The following is an 18,695-nucleotide window of genomic DNA, read 5'->3' as shown; positions in this document are numbered from 1 at the left end:
CCTCACGGTGGCGTTCAAGCTTAAGAACCACCAGGAGAAGAAGAAGAAGCGCAAGAGGGGTTCCTTAGGCATAAAACACGTGCAGGGACTGCCGGAATGGTATTCGGGTTAATCGTCGAAGTTGGATTATGAATAATGATCCGCCTGATGATTAATTTGAATACTGTTTGGACGGGTCTTCACACCCGAGGTCGAGGTCGGCGGTGGCGCGATCGAGGTCGGCGTGGCAGGCGGGTGATAGTGCCCGAGGTCGGTGAGGGCTCAGAACGCGGCGAGGGAGGCTGGGTTGCTGAAGTTGAGGGATGGCAGAGGAGGGGTACCGGGCAAGATAGCGCTTGGCTGACGCAAGGAGCACAGAGTCGACGTGGGGAGTGTGGATCTATGAGATCTCGCTCAGGAATGCGAACGGGCAGGCTTAGAAACTGGGCTATTGACTGCATATGCGTAGATTGGACACAAGTTATGGGGTTGTTTGGTTAGAGGTCATTGGGAGTTAAGCCAAAATTTAGTCGTGTTCTGAAAATTTGGTCTCCATTTGGTCTACAGCCAAAATTTTGTTATACTTCAAAAAATTTGTACAACTAAAATTTTTCTATAGCGTTTTTGGACAAATCTCAAGCGGCCAAATGTTCATCAAATTTTTTTGCCAGCCAAATTTTAACTTGACCTCAAACCAAACACTATTTTGACAACCAAAATTTGTCACTGCTCTGATTTATCTCTGACCAAATTTTGGTTTAGCCTATTGGAGCCAAAAACTAAACAACCCCTATATTCATAACTTCGTGGCCCTATGGAGCTCCGTGGGAAAAAATCTATCCCTTGCTATGCCCCGATCTTGAACTAAGGGCCCTGTCCTATGAGCCCCGCGGGGAAAAACTATCCCCGTCCCTGTCCTGTTCAAGTGAATCTCCGCCACCACCGGAAAAATTAACATCCTTACCTTCATCACAAGTACTTTGTTTTTGGACAGAATCCATTCAAAAAAAAATCAAATTTGACTATTAATAAGTTTTTAAATATTCGGTTTAGAAATATGAAAATCATAGACGTAGATTTGGCTCGAAAAATATTGTTATAATTCATAAATTTATTAAATTTTATAAATATATTATAATTAAAAATAGTCAAAAGTACACATTGAAGACCATGAAGTGATCAAAAGTCAAGTATTTTTCACCAAATACTACGTAGCAGTATTATGCACATGTTAAGACAGGTGTTACCTTCATAGTATTTATTATTGATGGGTCCCGGCAATAATTTTTTTCCCTTGTCTAACTTTTCTTCCCCTCCCCCTTCTCTCCCATGGTGGCTCCCCACCGGCGGTAGGGGCGACATGGTGGCTCCCCACCGGCGGTAGGGGCGACATGGTGGCTCCTACGCGCTCGCTACGATCGGATTTGGTGACAGCGAGCGTGCGCAGCCGGTTGGGCGATCTCTCCTTGCTGCTTCATGGCTCCATCCACTGGCCCATCTCCTGTCATTTGGGCTCTGTGGCTCGACTGGGCCTCCAGCGCTGGAGCTGGTGTACTGTTCGGGAAGGCACGCGTGCGCCTGCGCTCGTCGCTCCCAGCGGTGCCGGAAGGAGGTGCTTCAGCAGCGTCACCCACAGGTGCGACAGACAGGAGCAATGGGTGGATCCAATGGTGGTGAATCCGTTTTTGGAGTTTGGGTGACCGTGATTTGGACTGGGCATGGCCTGCGACAGTGGGATTGGACAGCCCTGACTGAGCTTGGATAATGGGATGATTAAAGTAAACAATTTTGTGAAAAATTATAAGTAAATTAGAGTAGATCCGTGAGCAATTTAAGAAACAGGTTAAACAATTCAAATCGTGTATTCAACAAATTGTGTGAACAAATTAGATCTATTCAAAGACAACATCACATCTAGTTGCTACATATTTTTAATAAAAAAATAAGAACAATTTGTAAACAATTTTGCTACCAACAAATTTTAAAAAAGCAAATTGGTTCAAACTCGTAAGCAATTTTGTATACTTTCAAAGCAAAATAGATTTAAATGCCAAAAGACTAAAGCATACACGTGTAGTTTTTAGATTTTACCATTTAATAAATGGCCATGATACATGGGTCTAAGAGCGTGCTAGCTAATCCAGTAAGTTTCTTTTTAACCTATTAGCATTGACATGTATTGATAAAGAGAGAGAGACACATCTCAGCTATTCTCTTTCTAGGGTAGAGGAACATATGCGATCCGCTGTAGAGCTAAACAATCAACCAAGACACCTGAAGAAGCAAACGAAATTGCTTGCAGCCCTGCAGGGTTACAAAGAAACGAAACAGCCGTCAGAGCCTTACGAACACAGATGGCAGCCGAACCCAGCAACATGGCAGATACAGAGCCAAAACTCACCGTGCCAGGAAGCTTATGGTCTTCCGTAAGACACCAGACTGGAATCAGTTACATTCCCCAACACACAAGGCTGGATATGGACGCTTGTCAGCTCAGAAACCACTCACTCAGGCGGAAATTTCCGTACAGTTGAGAATACATTATTCATTTTTTATGCGCTAAACCTTACATCGCATGTCAATCAGAGACAGGCCACTATCCGTATCGCTCTCACGGAGTTTCTTACTATACAACAATACATTTCCAGTTCGAGGGAAAAAAACTACACTGCCATCAACCCAGTTCATCATAGAAGGTGTTTGGGTGTTATATCTCGCAAGCCATGGACTCCCCGAGTTAGACACCTCAGGGGTGCATGGTTTACGTCCGCACTTTAGCGAGCCGTGCCCTGATTTCTTCTAGATCTTCCTCATCGTCATCAGCACCCTCCGCAACAGCTTGTTGCTGTAAAATGTACAAAGAAAAGAAGGAAAAGAATGTTCTCAAAACCAAATTCATAAAATTCATAATGAAAACAAACTCATCAGGGTTAGCCCAACACTCAACAATACAACAGTGGCCACCTTAATTCCTCGTATGCAACTTTCCCTACAATAGTTTCTTGAAAGCTATAGCTATCTCCTTTGCTCAGTTCAATGTTCACATGCGTGATACTAACATGCAAACAAACTGAAGGGCAAAGCATTTACCTCTTCTGGAACCCTGCTCGTTGAAGCTTGCTGTATCCTTGGTGTCCTAGCAGCATCTGGTAGCTGCAAGGCAGTCTCCCCTGCTACTGAAGCAAGAACCTTGTCAACCTCCTCTTCAATTTCCTCCTCCATGTCCTCAGAGTCCAAAGCTGAATCAACTGCATCATTCACCATCTCTTCCATCACACCTGCCTAGAGTCAGAATAGTAAAATGTCAGCTGAGTTATAACACACATCTCAATGTTTAAAACTACATCAATTTGACTAAAGGGTTCAACTCTTTGAACAAGGCATAAGAAATGGACGCTATTGATCTGTATAACCACTGGTAAATTACAAGTAGTTGATTACCTTTGTCATTTCTTTGCTAAATTCTTGCATCGTGGCAGCCAATTCTGGAGCTTTCATTAGATTATTAACAATTTTCATCACTTCAGTGCTTTTGGACAGATGACCTACTGTTCTTGCAGTTGCTGAAAATTGCATCCATGGAAATTACTTGTTTGTAAAACAAGGAAATAGAAGACATAAAGTGAGAGCATTACTCTCTGGTCATGGTTGGAGTCTTGCATGATGTCAAAGCCAAAAATGAAAGGTGAAATTAAATAGGAAGTTCAATTCTCTAAAATGCAGGTTTAAATGCAAGAGCGGAACATGGTCCATTATGTTGTCAATTGTGATTTTGCTTATTTACAGGTCATAGCTTCAATCTGTAAGTTCCACTAGCAAATGGCACTGAGGTGTAGTTGTTCATGGTGGCAACACATGTGGAGGCATTTGTCTGGTTCCAGTCAGCACACGACGCAGGTTGAGCTCACGACGCACACCACCGGCGCTGCATCTACGATGACTGTTGCTAGGGACATCCAGCACATGCAACCAACACCAGCACCTTCGCCGACAACAACCTTGTTAGGTTCCGATTCCGATGAGGGTGCTAGCTCTCAGAGCATCAAAGCTTTAACCAAGTTGGTGGCCGACATGCAGAAGCAACTTGACGAATTAGCACAGCAGGTGACTGCCATCGACAAGCGTTCGCTAGATATTGCGAGTCAGTTGGCCGCGCTGCAAATCAGCATGTCATCCAATGCAATGGCTTCTTCACCGGCGGAGACCTCGGCATCCATGGATGCCTCGGGTAACACGACAGCTGCCCCGCCGCACTCCACCATCACCACCGCAGGCAACGCCGCTACTACAGCTGCGTCGAGAGTGGACACTATTGTCGACACCGAGCCACTAGCCATGTGTTCGACATTATGCCCAAGTGGCGGCAATAGCGCCACCAGCGCTGCAACCACGTCGCCACCAGTGATCATCATCGATGTCAACCACAGGGTGTGGCTGCTGCTGCTCCAAACAAGGAGATTTGGAGCTCACATGAAGGGATGAGGACGCTACAACCATTCGTCATTTGTCAACATAGGGATTTCAGGGGCTGTAACCATGGTCGCCACCACAGCTCGAGGACGCTTGCAAGGAGGGTCAAATTTGCATGTGCAAGGACCTTTGGGCCGGCGTGGTACTGTAGTACATGTTACTGTAGCACAGCACCTACTTTATCTTCTAGTTAGTTATTTGGAAAGATTAGATAGCATCTATAGATGAGATAAGATAAGATTTGTTAGGGGTCATTTAAAAGGTAAGATTAGATTTGTTATCAATTAGAGATAGAGATGGATTCGGTCAGGGACTTTCCATTGTGAGTCCTATTTATAGAAGTCATATAATCGAATCAATCAAGCAAGAGAAATGAGAAACCAATCTAGTTCCAATCCTATTCTCCTATGCCTCCCCCAATGTTCTAAGTCTTCCCAATCTATAGTCCAATCCTTTCTCTAGCAGCCGACACCGTCCAGCTATCCTCCAGGCAGGTGTTTACCCTAACAAGATACCTAGTGGCAAATACAAAGGGTTATTACTTTTCAGTGGCATATACAAATTTCAGTGTACAAAACATGGCAGTGCTTTTCGTTTAAAAAACATGTCAGTGCTTTCTGTATTAGTGCCAAAAAGACAAGTTGTGCACAAAAGAAATTTCAGTTGGTAGATATTGATAATTGTCCACAAGAAAGTAGAGGGTGTGCCATTGAATATTAGCTAATAGAATCAATCTTCCATAAGTTAAAGGACAGAGTTTAATGGACAATATGAGACACTAAACCAACAAAAAACTCAGAAAAACAAAAAAGGCCATACCAACAATTTCTCCAAGGTGCATGGATACTGAATTTAGTTGAGCCTTGTTTTCATAAAGACGATTAACAGCACGTCTTGATCTGACAAGTTCCTTAGCAAGCGCCTGACATGAAAAAGAAATCATAACATCAATAGTACATCAAACTGTTAGCCTTATTCTGACAGATAAGGTCAGTGACGAAAATTTGGCATTGTATTATGTCTGTTGAAACTTGAAACATGACATGTGAAGGATTAAAACATGCAGAAGAGTGGATACATGCAAATGAGATGTGTTCAGGAACTAATGGGTTATCTGTAACGTTGTGGTGTTTAAGATAACTGCATATACTAGTGACCCTTCAGTAGATAATTGTTCTGGTTTTGGCCATGTCCCCTACAATACATTGCTGTTGCTGCTGATGACCATGACATTCCTGAAAACTGGGATGACGACATTGCTGGTGGGAATAGTTTCCAACTGTTCTGATAATTTAAAATGGTTTGTTCTTCTAGTTCTACAATCCTAGGAGCAACCAATAGGGATGAAAACGGAACAGTTTCTGAACCGACTGATGCCGTTTTCTAGTTTTTCCCGACCATTTCCAATTTCTTCGAAAATTATCCGAAATCGGTTCAAAATTGGAGTGGTAGATCCGATATCGATTCAGGCTGTTTTCTAACCATTTTTTCGGAGTACCGTTTTTTGTTGGACATTTCCGATGAATTTCCGATTTTTCACCAGTCACTCAGGAGTCAGGTCAGCCCATCTATGATAGTCGTGCTGCTGGTGATCTTCATTGATGGTGACCAGAGCATCGACTTGAGCACCATCAGTGTGGAACCTTCGCTCAGCGTCCAGAAGCTACAGGCTATCGTTGTCGACTGCGTTAGCGTCGCGTCGCACCAGATCTCGGCATTGCTTGCGCATCCCAGGTGCGCGTGCCGTGTGCCCCTCGAGCCTAGGTGCGTGCGCCGCCGCCGTTGCGGTGGCTTTCGCGTAAGCCCGAGGCAATTGTGGTTTCGATGGCACATATGCTGCTCGATTGGAAGTTGCAGCCGCCAAGAAAAAGATCGTCACCGCTCGATTAGAAGCCAAGAGTGGCCGAAGGAGGCACGTGTTGTGTCCCGACAACCTGCGGCCACACGCCCCTTCTCGTTCATGGCCTACCCTTGGGCTCCATCTGCTTAAGTTGCGGATGAGAGAGAGAAGTTGAGCAGAGACAAGAGGCTGAAGAGCAATGGAAGCAACATGATAAGGATGAGGAAGATGAAAGATGCTTTTGTGTTGTATTTATAGGAACAAAGGACTGGTAGGTGGGACCTATCATTTATTGGGCCCATTAGTAAGTGAATTGAGGTTCATTTTGAACTAAGATTCATTTTGTATCAGTGACTTATCATTTTCATGCTTTCTATTCGTGTCTTTTGAGTTACTACATTCCAATCGCATCTTCCTATATTTTTTTCATGCGCTTTTCCAATCATTTGTTATACCACCTCATTCCTATACCTTTCCTGTATAGGTCGTCATACATGCATGTGCAACTCTATGAATCTATGACCTTATATAGTTATATATCCTTATGACAAGTCAAACATTTGAAGTCATGGTTGTGTCAGTATTTCCATCAGAATTATCCGTTCTGACCAATGCCAACAACATTTCCGCTCCAATAGCTCTGTTTTTAGTATGTCCATTAGTTCCGACTTCGCATCTGTTTCCAGCATTATCATTTTTTATTCTAATTTCAAGAAAAAATATGAAAGTGAAAGTTGTTTAGGACTTTTTCCGATTGTTTTCATCCCTACCAACCAACACCACCATGATGGTTTGGTGGACAAGTAACCTGCCCTTTTTTCCATCAACCCCTAACTACTTACAACCTCTCAGTACTCAGGGACATGTTTCCAAATGGCATGAGTCAGTGAGTGTGATTTCTTCGTTCTCCGCTGTTGCAACGCCCCAGCTCCCAGATTATTGAAGATGTTCTTGAGAACTAGGATGACAATAACCTACTACCACCAATTACCTTTCTATGTGGTAACGAGAGGACACTATTTAGGGCAGGAAAATAAACAAAACTTGTGATCTAACATTAGTAATTATTCGTACAGTAGTTTACATTTCTTTCTGATGATGAACCCATCTTAATGAAGGATTAATGAAGGATCAATCATACATTGATGTTTTCCATTATTTCCATGACTGGATTCGGATTACATGTAGCATACTCCATTTGAGACGAGTGATAATCACACAACACACTAAAGCAAGTAACAAACAATGATGATTTCAAACATTCTAAGCTTGTTTAATTTGGACCGAACCCAGATTCAAGTATGTTCCTTTTTCTTTTGGGGCTTTTGCTGTCAGGTCTGAAGCTTTACAAAAAATTCTTAAAAAAACTAGAGATAATTCTAAGACCTTTTGTGAAATTTGTTTTCAAAAATAATATCCTTTGCATCATATTTCATGGAGAGTAAATTTGAAAAAAAAAGAAAAACGTGCAGCTCATTTATTAATTCGAGTTAAATGCATAGTTAATTATTTACTAATCCAAAAATCATGAAACTAATTTTTTTAGTCTTCTTACATGATCCTCTATCTTGTAAAAATACATGAAATCTTAAAATAGTTATTGTAACGTGCAGGATTGAGTAAATGTGTTGCAGCTAAATTAATTCATAACTAATCCATAACACCCCCAAAATTAGTGAAACCAGTTTTATTAGTTTACTTAAATAATTATTTGTGTACAAAAAATAATGGTAGATATGACAAAGTTAAAATAACATGAGTTAATAAATGAGCTGCACATTTTTCTTTTTTTTTCCAAACTTCCTCTCCATGAAATATGATGCAAAGGACATTATTTTTTAAAACAAATTTCACAGAAGGTCTTAGAATTGTCTCTAGTTTTTTTTAGAATTTTTTGTGATTTTTTTATTTTTTTGAATTTTTTTGGGGGGGGGGGGGGGTTTGCAACAATGTCAAACTTTTTGGGGGCTTTTTTTGCAACAAAACAACTTTTGGAGGAAATCAAAATCCAAGTGACTTTTAGGGGGTTTGCATTTTTCCCTTTTTTCTTTCAGTGAAAGTGTTCCCTCCTACCAGGTTGAATCTTCCTACGCTAAGGTCTAAAGCACTCAACCCACAGAACAGAAGGAGTTGAATATTGATTCCTAAAAACACGGTAGGTTCAGTGGCAGGATATTAATTTGGTTTGTGTTTGTATTGCTCCTACATTCGCACAGAAAATCTGTGCTACTCTCAGAAGACCAAAGATCAAACTACAAGCCAGCAAGCAGACAGGAACGTTAGTACGTTACACAAAACAACAAGATTAAACTAGTCACACCTTTGCAGATCCCATGTCATTGCGCTTAGCAGCCTCCCTGATGGTTTTCTCCACATTCTTCTCCTCCCTCTGCACATCTGCGAAAGCAAAGACAAAGGGGGGTAAGAACAAATGATACCCAAAAGCATATTACCCAAAACGATCGCAAGAACCGCAACAATGCTACGGATAAGGGCTAAGGGTTTGGCGCCCAACCCCAACGATCGCAAAAAACGCGAGGCTAATTAAGTCACAATCTTGCTGGTTTCTGATGCAAATCCAAGGGACATCCAACCATCAATCCAAGAAAGCCCTGGCCACCTCAATCAATTACTACCCCGCCCAGGCTAACAGAACGAGAAGGCCTGATAGCGAATCCCCTCGGGGTCCGAACGGGGGAAAGGGAAGTGGAGGGACGAGAAGGCGGAGAGGTGGGCGGGTGCGGGGAGTGACCTCGGATCTGGCGGTCGAGGACGCGGCACTCGTTGCGGAGGCGGCGCTGCCACTCGCGCAGCTGCTGCTGCGGCGTCGGCCGCGGCTTCAGCAGGCTCTTCACCTTCTCCATCGGCGCCACCAGCGCGGGGAAAGGACCGACGGCCCCTCTCGATCCGGCGCGGAGGCTTTACGCAGGCTGATTCCCTTGCCGGAGAGGGGAGGGGGGAGAGAAAGCGAGGAGCGAGAGGCGCGTCGCTGCGGTCGGAGAGCGAGTAAACTGTAATAAACAGCGCAGGATAGGGGCTGTTTGGTTTCTGTCCTTAATAGGTTAAGTTAAATTTTGGCTACGATTAAAATTGTACAGTATCAAAATTGAGTAAAAAAGTTGTTTGGTTTGTGAAAGCTAAAGCTAGGGCAGTGGCAAAATTAGGCTATAAGAGGTCGTTTGGATTGTAATTATACTAAAAATTTTAAAAGCTGTAAGTATGATATATATGTAACTAATTTTTTAAATTAAAATATATTCAATATAGATCTTGATTTATATTAATTGTAAGTAACATAACGGTGCAAACGGATTACAGATTGAATACACGGTTTAGCAAATAATACGATTTTAAACTTGCTAATTCCAAATAAAACTCATTTAATGCAGTTATTCCCACGTTGACATATCATCCTCAGCTGCCTGTGCAGTCTGGCCAATTCCATGGTGAAAGGATATCGATCTTTTTAAGGATGGTGAATAGTTATTTTTACAAAAAATTATTCTCTTTTACAATTAGTCTAAACTTGTAGCGAAAGTAAATTTTTCAGAAGTAAAAATCATAAATATGCTAGACTCAACTAGTGCACAATTACCTTAATAAGTATAAAAGTTACAATACTAGAGTGACAAAGATTATTTAAAACTAGCAAAAAAAATATGAAAGAAAATTCTAGTTGAAAATATTGTTCACCGGAGGTTTCGGGTTCAATCCGGAACCTCTGAGTTCAAATCTGATTATACAGAATCTGGATCTTCCGGAATTCGAAACATCCGGGCTTAACAGAGAATGAACTCGAAACTGAAATTAAAGGACACATAGGGAGTTCTAGCTCAAATCAAGTAAAGTCATGTATTCTAAATGATGATTCCAAGTAAATTCATGGAGAACCTATAACCAATTTCACACGAGCAAGTAGATCGAATAATATACATAAATATTGAGTAAGAACTCAATAACAAGAATACAAGAGAGGAGACACAAAATTTATTTACCGAAGTTTAGACACCTCCTCTAGAGGTTTCTACGTCTCTGTTGAGAGGTTCAATCACACTTGAGCCAAAAATCTCTCAACCATTTTTCTCTTCAAGTTTGCTTACACTTGAATTTAGATTTTCACTCTTGATTTCTTCCCTTTCAAATGTAAAATTGAAGCCTTCACAAACTTTCCGTAGCACACCATAACCTTGAGTGCTCGCCGGCGACACCTAGTCGCCAAGGGGATTGAATCCCTAAGAGTAAAAAACGCTTCACGAACTTCTTACCGATAAACTCGAATGCTCAAGATGGGATTTAGCTCACTTACACTCAATCTTTCAATCTCTCAACAAACTCACTTTTCTTCTCAAATCTCACACTAAAATGGAGTGATGAGAAGTTATTTTAGCTCTAGAATATTTTTCTTTTGTGCCCAAGTAGCAGCAAATAAGAGTGGGGATGAGGGGGTATTTATATCCTTTTCTCAAAAACTAGCTGTTACAGGCTTTTCTAGCTTAACCTGGATACTCCAGAGGTAAAAAATTTAGACCTTAATCGAGCATCCCAGCTCAGAGCAAAGTCTGGAGACTCTGGTAACCCAGAGCATCTGGGTTGCCTTAAAAACCAAAACCGAGCACTCCTGTCGGAGCTAAACTCAGATACACCGGCAACTCGGAGTATCCAGGTCAGTTCGGAACATCCGGGTATAGACAATACTTAGAACTTTTTGGTGTTGGTGGGTGATTATCTCTCAACTTAGGTTAAGAAGGGTACTTTGAGCACTGAGACATCTTCAAGTCTATTTACACGCATCTCTCTTAATAGTGCGATATATCTATGCTCAAATTCAAATGTAAAACTCGTTTGAATCAATTTGAGTCTTTAAATACCTTCAAATATCACTTCTTTCTTTCAAACCTTGAGGTTTGCAAACTTCTATATCGTATTATTCTATCTCTTCTTGATTCTTCAAGTGATTAATGCAAATCACCCATAACTTCCCATAGCATCGCACGGTATTGGCACAAACCTTCCACTCGCTCTTTACCACCATCTTGGTCCTTTGGTTTCAAACTATTTACTTATCCTTCACCATCGAATGGTCCATCGTAGTCAAATCTTACTTGCTATTGACAATCTTACTATAGAAAACCATCTTGTATTCGTTATCTTCCATAAATTCACTTTATTACATATATAGTTTAATCTTATTTTTCACTCATGGCATATTAGATTTTAATTCAATTTATATCTCTTTATGTATTCTAACTCTAACTTACTCTTAAGAATAAAGCACACTGTTTAGTCCATAAAATTTTATTGGTAATGATATATTTTTAGTTACTTAATCTCCATAAATAACTTAGCATTCACGTTTATCGTCAATCTTATATACGATTATCTTTTTTTTTTATTAGCAATGATATATCTTTAGTTACTTAGTGAATGAGCATCATTAAGAGCCCATTCATCTTGATACATATGTCTCATCTATATATCGCCTATGAAACAACTTACTAAGAAACTCAATAATATTGTTAATTTATAAATATTATTATTAATTACTAAAATCACATATAAGAACTAGATGTATTTTCACGGAGTGAGCGAAACGCTGGCCCCGATTTCACTTGCACTGCACGTTAACTGTGTACAAGCGTGGCTAATTTTTTTTTCCTAGCCAAAATGGGGCGGTGAACCAAATGGCAGCCGAAGAACGTGGGCTGCGCCAAATTTTGGCAGGGCACGTAGCGACCGTAAACCAAACACACCCCTAAACCGTGTCTCGATTTTAGAGTTTTTCCTACACGTGCCCCTACCGGCAATGGCTTTGCTTCTCATTTCTTTCATCTTGTAATTCCAGTAGAAAAAAAACTCCTCATGGCAAGAAAACCATTAGCACTCAGATATAAATATTTCCAAAAGACGAACTCGAGTTTCGTCACAAAGTAGAAATAAAATATAAGAGTGTCTAGTTATCTGTCAATAAATTTTAAGAAATAAAATATGTTTAATTTCAACGATTTAATTCCCCTTATCTCTTTAACTATTCGTATAGAGCGCTTGACTTTATCCACTCCGCCCCACCCCAAGCGCCACCACTCCGTCACCTTGCTAGCACCATCCCCATCCCCAGTGCCGACGTGGCCCGCCTACCTCCACCACCCCTCCCTTCTCCGTTGCTACCCCTTCTCCTCATGTTGTCCTCCATCCTGACGGGCCCCGTGCCATACTCTTCTTCTCCGTGCTCCCCCACCGTCGCCGTCCACGACTGCCGCCAGTGCTAACCTCTTCAATCACGGTGCCCCTGCCACCACCACAGGCTAACCGGCCGTCTCCCACCACCGCAGTGGGCGGCACCCCTACCGCCTCACTATCCCACCCACCATCCACCACCACCGTCGGGCCAACAGCCTCCATGAGCCTCCCTCTAAGCTGGCAACCCCTAAAATCCCAAACCCGAACCCGAAACCCTAACAATAACCTCACCATCGCTGGAGAAGAAGACGTCGCCGAAGGAGCTCACCAGAGAAGATGGCCACACAAATCTTGGTGCAGATCCTACGGTAAGAAATTCGACAGATTTTTTCACCTTTCTCTATCGACAGATAAATAGCATTGTTCATAAAATATTGGTCAAAGAAGCTGGAGATCTTTTTCTCTTACTATGATACGAGGATGCATCTAACAAATCTGTCTTAAAAAATTCTAGAAGCATAGTATATTTAGATTGTGATAAAAACGAACATAAAATGCCTAAATAATAATATATCTGCTGCAAAAAATAGAAACGCCTATTAAAACAAACAAGTAACGTGACTCACTTCAACATATGCAACACCAATACAAAGATCTACTTGGAACTCATTTATGCCTCCTTGCTCTCTTTCCCTCTAGATTTAGAGGACTCAAGCATTAGATCAGTGAACGCCAATCACTCTTAGAATAAAATTTTGGAAGATACTACATGAAAAATAAGCAAAGAAGGCATAAAATGAGTGATAGGTCGTAATATGATCTGTCACTTATGTTAAAAGTGATGAGTCGCAGTTGTAGTAGTGATCTATCACTGACGGCTCGTTATCAGTGATAGATCATCCTAGGCCAGACATAAGTGACGGGTCAAGTTGTGACTCATCACTTATGACTCATCATCAGTGACGAGTCATACTAGTCTAGTCATAAGTGATGAGTCAAGTTGTGATCCATCCATCACCAATGACTAACTCATCAGTGACGGGTCATCATAGAGAGTTATTAGTGACGGGTTAAATTTTGACCCGTCACTAATGACCAGTTTGATGCAGCAGAGTAGAGGAAGGAATTTTAATTCTTATATCATTAGATATATTAGTTAATCAGTATGATGAAATATTAGATGTATTCGCTCATCAACTCATCAAATTTTTATGTAGTTGTGAGAAAAATAATTTATCCTTCATAATTTATCAATTATAAATATAGCTACTATTAATTAAAAATAATAACTAGTTATTAATAAAAATAATAACTAGTTGAATTTACTCAGACCATAAAATGTGTAGTAAAGGAAATATTGCAAATTCAACAATGTATCTATATAGTAAATAGTTACATATCCTGATGCTATATTTTTTATTTTTTCTCTTATTTTTTTCTTACCTCAACAACACTAAAATAGGAATTATTATACATATCTGCTCAAGTTTGATGTAGGGGTGGTGGCTATGGATATAAACACATGTTCTAAAAATGGTGCAGAAACTTTCGGGGGGCGAGAACTCAATTTTTCAAGCCGTTTTTGGCCAAAACAATTTGCCGAACTTGATAGTGTCAGGGGGACATGAATGTAACTTTTTCTGTAGATGTTCCTACAGTCAAAAAATATTAAAATTAGAATCCGTATGCAAAGATTATGCTCATTTTACGGAGTGCTCCATTTTTATTCCCTTTGCGGTTAAGCTCTGGAGCAACCTATAATTCAAATTGGTAACATAGACATAAGTAACAGATCTTAATTGTGACCCGTCACAGATGGGTCACGGTTATGACCTGTCACCTATAAGCTTCAGCGACAAAGCTTAAAAGGTTAAAATATCCAGTTTATATCATAACAACGTGATAGCTGAGTTGGTGGGTTCGATTGATGTCTCTTTCATGAAGAAGAGAGATGATAATGTTGTATTGTGGCTTGGGAAACACCATCAAGATCTTACGAATAATATCTCCTTGAGACAATTGCGTGAGTTCAAGCGAATTAATTTCTTCCACAAGCATATTCATGCGACAATACATATTATTGCATAACTCATTATGAAGCATCTTGAATTGATTAAGAGCATTCATAAGCACATGATATCTTTGATCACGAATTTTCCTAGAACCCTCATAAATTTCACAAGAACGGTCCAAATCTCATTGGCAAATTTCTTGCTCCTAACTTAGAAAAGTCCTCTTCACTAATTCCCTCAAATATAGTATTCTTAGCTTTAGCATTCCACCAAATTTGTTGGTCGGTAAAAGGTTGATCAAACTAAATGAAGACGGCTAGCCAAACTTCAGTGGAAATAGCCTCAAGATAGCTCACCATGCGAACTTTCCAATAGATGAAGTTTTCTCTCTCGAACTTTGGCGTGCTACTTCCATCCCCCGGAGTAATTGCTCTAGGATTTTAAGCCTATCAAGAGCATGAGGCTCTGATACCAATTGAAAAGATCTTGGGTAATTAAAAACTTCTACCAAAATGCAGAACAAATAGCAAACTTAGCCTAGAAAAAAGAAAATGTGACTACACGAACAAGCTAGGAGAGGACAACAAAACAAGCAAGCAAAGACACTAAGAAAATACGAAATTTGAAAGTTTGCAAGAATGTAAATACTCAAATTAAATTACAGAATAGTAAAGAGATAGACAAGAGAACACGGATTTTTTCTCGAGGTATCGAGGAGTTAGCATTCCCCCTAGTCCTCATTGGAGCATCCACCAAGAATATCGCTCCTTCTTGAGTCACCAAGACTCAAGTGCTCCCTCATGATTGCTACTTCTCCATCTCCAGATTGGTAGGCATTAAACCAAGTACATATCTTTTCCCAGGGCTCCCATAAGAACTCCAAGAGCTCACCGAGAACACCTCCAATCACTAAGACCGGCTAGGTATTGTTAACCACCAAAAGTAACAAGCCAATAGTTTTATTTGACCAAAATCAAACCTAGACTACACCTAGATGCACACTTGCTACGCTCCAAGCACTAATAAAGTCCTTAATATTCAATTAGGGACTTGAAAATCAACTCAAGTGCTCTCTCTTGCTTTTAGATAACACTCACAGTGTATGAGCTTCTCTGGGTCGCTAACAAGCCAAATGAAACCAAGTGGAGCGGTATTTATAGTCTAGAGATCTAAATTATAGCCGTTGCCTATCCACCCACTTTTTCTGTTAACACCGGATGATCCGGTGAGTATCTCTTTACTCACACCGAAATATCCAGTTAGTTCAAACTTCAATCCTCCACTTTGCCATCTATAATTAGCCGTTGTACTGTTAATAGTCTGGTGTATCCATCCGGTGAACACACACTCCACACCGGATTATCCTGTGAGTGTAACTCAGCCAAAACTACTCGTTGCAACCCTCTCCATAAATATTAGTCTGGTGACTCTCATCAAGCTAGCACCAGACTATCCGATGGGTTGAGCTACTTCTGCCATCAAATGCTCATCTGGAGAAAATGTTCAGGTGTACATATATGACTCTCATTGGACCATCTGGTGAGTAGTTCCAATTCAAAACACCCGAAACACCCCTCTCTGGAAATATTACTCTAGTGTAGTCTCCAATCAACTCACTGGACCATCCAGCGAGTATACCATCTTCATTTTACCTCTGTAAAAATTAGTCCGGTGATCCCACACTTCCATCATTGGATCATTCGGGGAGTTCAATTTCATTTTACAAAGCAAGTTTAGTTCTGCTAAAATTAGTTCGGTGATTTCATCACACTAACACCATTCATCACACTAACACCGAACCATCCGGTGAAACACTTTTAAAATTTTGGAACGTGTCAGCCAAAAATAATCATTCGGTGGTACATGACTTGAACACCGGATCATATTGAACATATAGAATGTTTCTCTAACTTGTGCAAAGAAAGCTCCAGTGAGATCACTTCTGGCAGGACCGGATCATCCGGTGCACTAAAAATACTTTGAGCTTATCCAATTCAACCTTATCTTGAGCTCTACCTTCTCCACATCTCAACCATGGGCTTCTATGAGCTACCTAGTGCTAGAGTTTCATAAGTGTGCATCAAATCAAGTCTAGACTCCACTAGGTCAACCTACCACTCTTAGTTCCTATTTATAGTACGGTCAAAAGACTAAGAAAATAGAACATATACTACTCTAAGTGTCTTTCATCTCCTTTCTGACACTTAGAACTAGAAGATCCTCATTCTTGATGCATATATCCTTTGATCGACCATTTAATAGCCTTAGAGACCAAGAATATCCACATATCATTGTGAACTAAGATTTTTTATTCCCTTCAAAACAAATTGTTAGTCACAATAATATAGTTGTTATTAATCACCGAAACATTTACCACTTAATTAAGGGCCTAGATGCTACAATCTCTCCCTTTTTGATGATTGATGACAGCACATATGAGAAGGTGTGTGTGTGTGTGTGTGTGTCTATATATATATATATGAATTGAAGTACACTCTATCATACTAGGCAATTAACAACATATAACAATAAAGCAAGAGAAAGCCTAACACTAGAACAACATATCATGCTAGAATAAATAGAATTAAGCACGCATGAAAATAAACACAATGTGATGAGAAGCTAAACACATCGATTAAGAACCAAATGACCTGTCATTACATCAAAATCCATAAGATCCAACAAGCCGAACCTAGCTAATCAAAAGCTAAACTAGACTCCCCTTGAAGCTAGCAAGCTCACTAGAACTCAAATCTAACTCTCTCTCTCTCCAAAACTCCCCCTAACACTCAAATCTCTCCCCCTTTGGCATCTAAGCATCAAAAAGAGAACACATCTACACATCTAGAGCTGGAGGAGACGAGGGAGCCGATGCTGCTGAGGAAGGCTACACCACGAACTGAGAGGCATCAGTATCGGAGTTGGATGCAGACGAGATAATCTCAACGTCAGCGTCGTCGGCTAGAGAGGACGCTCCTGCTGCAGGTTGACTCTGCATTGTTCCTGGATGAGGGTCGGAGCTGGAGGTGTCGGCACCCTAGGCGGCCATCTCTTGATCAACCTTACTAAGCACCTCCTGAAGGGTAGGATTGACCTCATCAAGCAGAGGCTGCAAGATAGCTAGAGGCACAATAGGAGGATCCTGAGTAGGGACTGTCGGCTACGGTGAGTCCTCGAAACAGAGAGGTTCAGTAAGTAGAGGTGATGTCAGTGAAGTAAGCATTGGCCTCGAAGACGTCCTAGCAGGTATCAGAGAAGTTACTTCGGTGGTGAAGAGAGCTAACAAGGGAAAATATGACCTCAAAATAGTCAATAGACCGCTGGCACTACCTGGGAGGGGACTCGCAGCTGGAGAAGGTGCTGGAAGTGCAGCTGGCAACTGAAGGCCGATGTGTTAGAACAAGAATGAGAACATGCGAGCATTGTTCTGTCTGTCCGATTGAAGCGTTGAGAACATGGAGTGCTGCAGCTGCTGAAGAGACTGCAAGAACACCATCTGCTGCTCCTACTGGCGAATCATGTCGGCTTGGAGCTTCGTCTGCATCTCAGCCTGTGCTGCTAGCTGCTGGATCTACTGCTGCTGAACTACCCGTTGCTGCATATGCTGAAGAATCAGTGCAAGCTCTGAAGGCTGCGCAGCACGGATCACTGAAGGAGCTGTCTTAGGCGCTGAAGAAGTAAGAACAGATGTCTGAGGGGATGCCTGAGAAGAACCTCCCGCTTCGATATCGTGTGACCTAGCAACCGGAGGAATGTACTCAATATCGTTTGAGTCTGAGTCATTGTCCACGTCAAAGATAAACTGAGGTAGCTCAGCCTCAGCCTCTGCTAGGGCCTGGTCCTCTGCTGCTGCTCTCTCGCGCTCATCGACTGGGATCAGCTCCTGAGCGTGAACCATGGCTCGCTGACCATGGCAGTTGTCTGTGAGAGTAGGAGCATACTCCTTGAAGCGAGTGGGGGAATCCTCATAGGCCTCGAGGAACTCGGGATACCTAATGGTGTGAGCAAGCAAATGAGATATGAAGTGTGCGTACGGCTGCTGTTTAGCCAAGGACATCCCCTCTGCTATGGCATCCTCAATCTCACACAAGATCAGATCCGCGATGTCAAAATGGTGATGAGTGAGGATGGACAGAATCAACCACTGCTACAAGCTAGTGATGGCCTCTATGTAACCGATCCTCGGCAGCAAATTGTGTCTCAAGGCTAAGTGGATG

At 41.4% G+C, this 18,695-nt stretch overlaps 1 protein-coding gene across 1 annotated transcript; it reads right to left on the bottom strand.

Annotated features, from left to right (window-relative positions):
* Positions 1-2,455: 2,455 nt before the first annotated feature.
* On the bottom strand, positions 2,456-9,329 carry LOC133891132 (vacuolar protein sorting-associated protein 24 homolog 1-like). The gene is made up of 6 exons (XM_062331853.1): positions 9,042-9,329; positions 8,610-8,686; positions 5,269-5,371; positions 3,421-3,542; positions 3,070-3,261; positions 2,456-2,824 (listed from the first exon to the last, which is right to left on the bottom strand). The coding sequence occupies exons 1-6, from the start codon at positions 9,151-9,153 to the stop codon at positions 2,741-2,743; spliced, it is 690 nt and encodes a 229-aa protein (XP_062187837.1). The 5' UTR covers positions 9,154-9,329; the 3' UTR covers positions 2,456-2,740.
* Between the last annotated feature and the right edge of the window lie 9,366 nt (positions 9,330-18,695).

The sequence above is a fragment of the Phragmites australis genome, chromosome 14 (genome assembly GCF_958298935.1).
Source record: "Phragmites australis chromosome 14, lpPhrAust1.1, whole genome shotgun sequence".
Lineage (NCBI taxonomy): Eukaryota > Viridiplantae > Streptophyta > Magnoliopsida > Poales > Poaceae > Phragmites > Phragmites australis.
This window is presented reverse-complemented; position numbering and strand designations above follow the sequence as displayed.

Bases quoted from the DNA above. Each gene is read 5' to 3' on its own strand.
- LOC133891132 (XM_062331853.1), bottom strand. From the start codon at position 9,153: ATGGAGAAGGTGAAGAGCCTGCTGAAGCCGCGGCCGACGCCGCAGCAG. The intron at 3,543-5,268 runs GTATGGCCTTTT...TGCAATTTTCAG, and splicing joins GCACCTTGGAGAAATTGTTG to CAACTGCAAGAACAGTAGGT. The intron at 2,825-3,069 runs GTAAATGCTTTG...TACATTTTACAG, and splicing joins CGAGCAGGGTTCCAGAAGAG to CAACAAGCTGTTGCGGAGGG.